Source organism: Pundamilia nyererei, unplaced genomic scaffold (genome assembly GCF_000239375.1).
Source record: "Pundamilia nyererei isolate P.nyererei 1_Seehausen unplaced genomic scaffold, PunNye1.0 scaffold00540, whole genome shotgun sequence".
NCBI classification, from domain to species: Eukaryota; Metazoa; Chordata; class Actinopteri; order Cichliformes; family Cichlidae; genus Pundamilia; species Pundamilia nyererei.
The window spans coordinates 133,954-141,584 of record NW_005187941.1 but is presented as its reverse complement, the minus strand read 5'-3'; the positions used below and the strand labels follow the sequence as shown (position 1 = coordinate 141,584).

General features: G+C 40.1%; 1 protein-coding gene across 2 annotated transcripts in view; it reads right to left on the bottom strand.

Moving 5' to 3' along the window:
* Window positions 1–1,032: 1,032 nt before the first annotated feature.
* The window catches only part of LOC102199822 (LIM zinc-binding domain-containing Nebulette), a 132,571-nt gene continuing 125,972 nt past the window's right edge, over window positions 1,033–7,631 (bottom strand). Inside the window, exons 5-9 of one of the 2 annotated variants that reach the window (XM_005754316.2) lie at window positions 7,317–7,494; window positions 6,616–6,708; window positions 5,590–5,709; window positions 5,195–5,325; window positions 1,033–5,087 (exon numbers count right to left, since the gene is read on the bottom strand). In XM_005754316.2, coding sequence (XP_005754373.1) covers window positions 4,911–5,087; window positions 5,195–5,325; window positions 5,590–5,709; window positions 6,616–6,708; window positions 7,317–7,494 — 699 coding nt within the window. In that variant the 3' untranslated portion in view covers window positions 1,033–4,910. The remainder of the gene's footprint in view (window positions 5,088–5,194; window positions 5,326–5,589; window positions 5,710–6,615; window positions 6,709–7,316; window positions 7,495–7,631) is intronic. The other variant, XM_005754317.2, reaches the window with a different exon arrangement.

Here is a 7,631-nt window from a genome sequence, read left to right as displayed (position 1 = left end):
ATTTATTACGTTTTAATGCCACTTATAAAAAATAATTTTATTTTTATTACAATTTATTTGAAATTCCTTGTCACTGCATGTTGTTTTGCTACTTTAGACTTTCCTCTGTTTTACTATCAGACTGTCAGTCATCTGTGCAGCACTTTGAACTTCACTAACCAGGATGAAAGGTGCTGAACAGTTAGTAAGTAAAATTTTGTTTTATTTATTTCTAGATAAAAGATCACAACGTGCTTCACACAGAGATAAAGTATAAAACAAAATCAGATAAAAGTTAAAAAAACAAAAACAATACCACTACTAATACACGTATGCATGTATATTCTGTAACCATTTCAAAATTTCCACATCATCTCCTGGTACTTTAACCAGAAGTGAAACTCTTGACATCAAGATTTATTTATTTAGATTTTTTTAAGAGTGTCCTTGCATTCAACTACCTCACACATTCAATGGCAAGAAAAGCCAGAGCTCTTGGAAAAAGGCTGCAGAAGCACGCTGTCAGGGTTTCTGGATCTTTGACCTCGTGTTTTGAGTTTTGTGGTTTTCACAATTTTTTGTTGGGTTTATTAGGTAGCTTACATTCAAGTGTTATATTATTTAGTCTTTTGGGTATAGCATTTCCAGTGCTTCTGACTTAGGTATTTATGTTTCTTAGCTCCTTGTTTGATGTCTCCTAGTCTCGTTTCTGTGCATCTTCTGACCCTTTTTTTTGTGTTAGTCTTGTGCTCTGTTACTTCCTGTCTTACTTTCCTTCATGTCACATGCTTTAAGTTCTTGTATAGTTAGATTCTGCTCACCTGTGCTTCTTTTCCCCAGGTCCTCTGTCACTAATGACCTTATGTGTGTATTTAAACCCTCAGTTTGCTTCTTTGTCATGGTTTTCAAACATGCTGTATGTCCTAGTGTTTCACACCTTTGATGGCTCAGCTTTATGCTGTATTTGCTGCACTTGTGTCCACATATTTAAAGTAATTATTCGGCTGAGCTGATGTCTTATTTTATTTATTTTTGCTGTAACACATCTAATACATTTTAAAAATCATCATTGCACATTTTTAGAAATATTTTTGTCCATGAAAGGTGATGTGACACAACAGCTACATATCTGCTGTTGGCATCAGTAAACGTCTCACTTTCAGAGATGCATTAACAGGATCTGAGTCATATTTCTAAATAAGATGAACTTTTCTGTTGACTGTTTATTTGTTTTTTATTTCTCCCATATGGAACACACTGCAATTATCACATGGCAAAACAGGCCGAGATTGAATGATCCATAATTTCAAATAATATGTAAATAAATTTAGTAAAATCTGTGATGATATACTGAGTAAATAAGAAAAAAACTGTGACATTAGAAGCAAAAAAATCATCAAAGCATGAACCAAAAACAAAAGAAACAGCGTCTCTTCAAAAATTAACACAATCAACACATGAATATTCAGTAAATTATATTCTATTGCATCTATTTTTATGAAATAAAACATACAAAATGCAAAAATGGTTTCCAGCTAGAATGACAAATCATGGCTGAGTGAAGATTTATTCAGTACATGACCAGGATGCAATCCACACAGCAAGACAAGAAACCCCAAAAACACGACTTACTGGATACACACAAGAGTAAAATATAACTTTCCCAAACGTGGACAGGAGCCCGTGTATCAAAATAGTCTGCAACGTCCAGAAATCTCCAGTCCGACGTACTTAAACAGTCTCTTCAGATTTCAGGAAATATAAACTTTTACTGTGTGCAGAGATATTCAGACAGCATGACACGAGAAACAGAAAGACACAGTGTGTTAGTTAAGTCCTTTACAAACACAGAGGTTACTGCTGCTGTTTAAAACCGATGATCTGTCGATGGTTTGTCGACAGGTTACTGTACATCAGAAGTCAAAAACCAAACCACACTCCCCTGAACATGAATTAAACCCGGGATCAATAAATGCTCAAACTCGAGGTTTCTAAACCTTGTTCCTGTTCGCCTGCCCCACTCCTTCCTTTTGGTTGCATCACTGCTAAGAAAAAAGTATTTTCTGACTTTTCATTCTTTCCTTTTCATTCTCGGGCTCACGTCTAGAGAGAAGACAGATCTAATTATTTTCATTCCCTGCTCCTCTTCTTCTTTTTCTGCATCCTTTCCAATGAAAGTCTGCTGACAATCTGTCGTTTTCTTAATGCCAACAAAACCCATAAAAAGACCAAAAACCATCAGTGTCTCAATTCATCTCTCTGTGCTTTCTGGATTCCCTTCAGATCACATAAACGTGTCAGCATGTGACCATATTTGTTTCATTAGTGGCATCGATGGCTGACAGAGCAGTATTTGGGCTCGTCCAGGTAACTTTGGTTTAATTCTGGCTTTTCAGAACCACAGACCTGCTCTGGAGCAGGTCGTGTTTGACATTAGAGATCAAGAGATATCTGGAATGTGGAAAATAGTGTCAGGGAGGTCCTGGGAGGTCCCTCAGACCTCAGTGCGCAGATAGTAGGGGGTCTGTTTCATGGGTGTCGCTCCCTGATGAGCACCTGCTGACTGTAAGAGGTCTTACAGCACTTATTCTTCTATGCATCTTAATAACGGTCTTAAAACAGGACAACTCGTTGTACTTGTTGACATCATATCAAATTTGCATTACGCCAACATTTGAATTCAGTTTTCATTTGTATTCTTTATTCTGGTGGTGCCAGAGTGAAGCAGTTAAAAAGATCCCCAGTTCAACTCCAGCCACAGACACAAAACCAGGAAAACCCTCCAAACAAACCCGCTACCTGCTGTGGGGAGCCTTCTGAATACGGGGGAAGCTGTAGGCAGCATTTTCCTTTTATTGTAAAGAATAAAAACTAAAACTGTCTTTCTCACATCTGAACACGAATTCAATAAGAACAGGAAATCCATCAGATCCACTCTGCAGTGAGTGAGTTTGATCAGAGCACAGGGACACCGCGTCTGATGAGAGGAAATTTGGTCGAGGGTGGAGAAACCTGCCGATGGAGCAGCCACTGTTGGACCTGCTGGACTTTTTTATTGATCTGTTTTTGTTTATCTGTGATTTTGTCTTGTGAGGGTGGAATAATCAACGTAATCTTTTTTTGGTTTGTTCTGTTATTTAAAGTCTTTTAAACTTAAAACATTTTGGAAAAAAATGCAAATTAAAAATGCAAACTGTAGAACGGAAACATTTCATAGTAGGTAAAAAGCACAAATGTAATCTGAATATTTAAAGAATGACCCGAGTAAGAACCTTTCTCAGATTTGGTTGCCTTTATGTTTAAGGAGCATCTCCTCTGCAGCGTGTCGATGTGAGCTGACTGCAGTGCCTGTTAGGATTATTTGCCAAGCAGTGACTTATATCATGAGTCTAATTAGCAGTTTTCAACAATGAACAAGAACTTATCACATGTTCATTTGAAGTATGAAACATTTATGAGTCTTTTATGTGGATGTAGTGAGATTACAGTGAATTTGTTGTGGATTAATCGACATGTGGAGCTGAAACGAGGCTTTGTGGTCTTTTCCTGGGCGTTGTTGGCAGTATTAAAAACACAGACCACACCCAGAGCCGCAGTTTAGGAGTCTTGTCTGAATTCCTGTTGTATTATAAACTAGATTAATCCTGCTCACTCCTTCTTCATTTCCTCTTCTAGTTTGTCACAGGTGATTAAAAAGTTACACGTTACTTGTTTCTAGTCTCTCTCACCGCTTCTCTTCATGCATCCTTCTGTCGTTCGCTCCTCTACTTCTATATTCTCATAAAACATGACAGCATGCTAGATTTATCCCTCCATCTGCTTTTTTCTCTTCATCCACCGCTCATCAAAAGAAAATTCCCCTTCAGGTCAATTATTACCTGATCTCACCGGCTCATGGTGTTCAGTGCATTGCAGCGCTCAGTGTAAAACTACAAAGGTTTATCTATCTTTTATCTATCTATTAATTTTTTTTTTACACCAGACAGTTCTGCCCAATAGATTCTTAAACTTTTAATGCCTAAATTAAAAAATATATATTTCAGTGCCACCTAAAGAAGAACCATGAAGCTGCTTGTGGTTCATTTCCAGCTCAGATCCCAAACCTTTCGTTCGGCGCACTTTCACTCTGTTTCAAACCATATACAGTAACTTTGAGACGTGACCAGAGCCTCGAGGTTACTACTGATGCTGATTCTGCAGCTGCTTTCGGACGGACATGGATGAAACTCCAGGAGTTTACAGATTTGAGTTCAATGTAATAATTTAAGAGCTGTGTCAAAAAAAAGTGAAATTGATTTCCATGACTTTGCACATATTTCTGGACAGTGCTTCATAATATTTTGTGTAGATTTTTTGTAAATTTCTTTTTTTTTTAACATAAATGCTAATTTTACATAACAAGAAGAATAATTTTGGAGATACTGTAGAAAAGGCCTGAATGGAGCTGGAGTAGATGTATTTTCCAATAAGCGATGGACCTGATAGACGTATCTGTGTCCATCAGATACAGGAAAGGCTTCCCCAAGCATTCAGACAGCCCTCTTTAATCATAGCGCACCCTGCTCCGCTGCACTGCATCCTGGTCAGTTTCCTTCACCTTTAAGTGTAGAAACTGCTCTTTGATTGGCTGTTGAGCAGATGTGTTTATTCTCAAAGAAGCTGCAGCTTTGTAATCCATCACGTCTAATTAAAACCCATTAAACTTATTTTTTAAACATAATTTCCTGTTTTTAAAATTGACCAGAACAGTCTAACAATCTATCACCTGTCTTTCCCGTTTCCCATAACACTGAAAATGTAAATGAGCCCTGAAATGCAAAGAACATCACCAGCTGCTTTTATAACGCTGAAGGTGGATGTAACTGTGAATTTCAGGCCCGTCTCACTTCATCTTCTCCGCTCTCTCTCACAAACTCGTCTTCCTCTCCGCTTTAGTTGCAACACTCCACGTAGTTTGCCGGCAGCATGCCGGACTTGCCGGTTCTCTGCACGGTGCCGTACATCCAGCCCTCGTCGATGGGCTGAGCGTTGATGATGACGTCGCCGTCCCTGAATGAGACCTCATCGTGATCTTGAGCCGCGTAGTCATACAGCGCACGGTAAACACGCTGCAAAAAGGCCGAGACACAGATTTCAGGGTTTCAGGGATTTTGTTCTCAGGGAAAAAAAACTTTAAATTTAGACCAAAAAAAAACTTTGTTGCAGAAGAGTGTACCATGGTGCCTGAGTGTGGAGGAGAGGTGACAGATCTGACAGATGACATGCTGGTCTGATGCATGTAGCCGTGATACTGCTGCTGCTGCTGCATCTGGACGCCCTGATGGTACGCTCCAGGGAGCACAGGAGCTGGGTGAGAGACACAGAAACACAGAGAGAGAGAGGCGTGAGAGCAAATAAGTTGAAAACTCTGTTCTGCTTTCTTGGAAAACCTCTGTTGCTGTGAAACTCTTTGTGAAATGTTAACAATAAAAACCCCACAGTGACCTTCATGCACAATCCTGCGAGGAGACAGTGAGTTAGTTTAATCTGTGGATCAGAGACGGGAAACATAAGTCGGCCCATGCGTTCACCCTGCTGTGAGGAGGAAACAAAACCGAGGGGGAAAGATACCCGGAGTTTCAGCGCTGCTGCGGTCCCAGAGGTCAGAGGTCAGCGAGCTGACAGACTGAGCCTGGCTGAGGGTGAGCGACTGCTGGGAGTGCTGCCTGCTCAGCCTGCGGTCAGCTCGCTCTAACAGTCGGCCACCACCGGAGGGCAGCGCGGGACAGAAGTAACAACAGGAAAAACAAAGAAAACATCGCTAATAAGAACAAACACAGTACGTAACAGCATGAGCATATCAGCTATTTCAAATTATAACTTATGGTTCTGTTAGTTTTCTTTTTTTGCTATTTTTAATTCAGTTTAGTTTCAGTTAGTTTCCAGAGGGGGGGTTACTTATTTCAGCATACAGTGTCAACACTGTCACATATGATTCTAGTAATAAAACGCTACATGCAAAAAATGTTTCCTTATGTTTGTTGCGCGGACCAAATTTCACCCAAATGATATTTTAATTTGGTTTCATAAGCACACATTATTTTTCCATTTAGCTGCTTTTTAGACATGTTTTTATTTCAGTAAACTGAAATGTTTGGGTGTTAGTTGCATCTCCATCAACTATATTTACTTGGATTTTATCCAATGCATTTTGCACAACATGGCAACGGCAAAGCTTCAGTCAGGATGTTGGCTAACAGGATCAACGTGCTGGTACTAACTATAACCAGACTCTTGCTTAAATGTCTTTTTTGTTTAAACTCTGGAAAGCTTGAGTTGAAGGCAGCTGGACTTACTTTTAGGTGCTTCTGTCAGGGACCTGGATCTGGGTGGCTGTGCCATCACCAGTGTGTGAATGTGTTTTTGCTTTGAAAGCAGAACTTTCAACTTGATCAATGCAAGAGTGTGAACTGAGGATCAAACTTGCACACAGCAGGCTGGAAAATAATTTGTGAACATGTTTATTAGTGTGTAAAAGTGTAATGTGACGTTAAAAATCATTAATAGTAAAACCAGGGTCATGAGGGGTCATGAGAGATGTATGCAAATATGCAAAATATTTTAGTTTGAAAACATTTCTTGAGGATCCAGAGCTACCAGACATCCTGCGGAGGCTTTTGGACTGAATGTTGTCCTCAAGAGGGTCAAAGTCAAAGATGGAGCCTGGGTCTGCCCTCCACACCTTCAGGTCTTCAGACAGGAGGGAACAAGATTTGGACAGAAGCAGTGACTGAAACAATCCAACATTATTAAGTTGATAAATATTCCATGACTTCATTTGAACTGACATTTCTCTGACTTTGTTCTTGACCGTAACAGATATAAACTCAGAGGGCTGAAGTAAAAAAAAATTTAAAAAAAGTCCAAATCACAGCTCATCTGTTCATTTAAAAAACAAACTATGAAAAGAAAGTAACAAAGCGGAAAGTGGCTCCACTTTACCATAAAATAATACTTAAACCAGACTCAGCACGTCAACCACCTGGTCCAGACCTAAACCTTGCTCTCATTTCAGGGGTCTTTGGCTTCATGTGGAGGCTTTTATTGTGAAAGACTATATGAATAACACATAACAGAAACTACAGGAGACAAAAGTTATTGATGAAGCATCACATTCTTTGTAGGTCCAAAGTTCACAGTTAGAGCTAAGAAGAAGAAAGAATTCAACAACTAAACAACATCAGATGATTGTGTCATGTGACTCTGCTGGCCAATCCCTTTCTTGGTGCAATACCACACAGCAGCCAGCAGACACACCAACCGCTGAATCCTTAACACACACAGGCTCTTTCACTAACCTACGATGATGCCTCCTGGTCGTCTGTCCATCTCTGTCACCTGGTGGTGCATGCCTTTGTTGTAGCCCGCCTCTCCCATCATCTGATTGGCTCTCTGGTAGCGCTCCATGCTGGGATCGTCCAACCCCGGCGTGAAGCCTCGACCGCGCGCCCGCTCAAAGTCCTCGTGGTACTTTGCCTGTGAGGAGCAGAGGAGTCAGTATCAGTGACTGAGACACAGTTTAAACACAGTGTAGTGTTAGACAGCACAACACACACACACACACACACACACACACACACACACACACACACACACACACACACACACACACA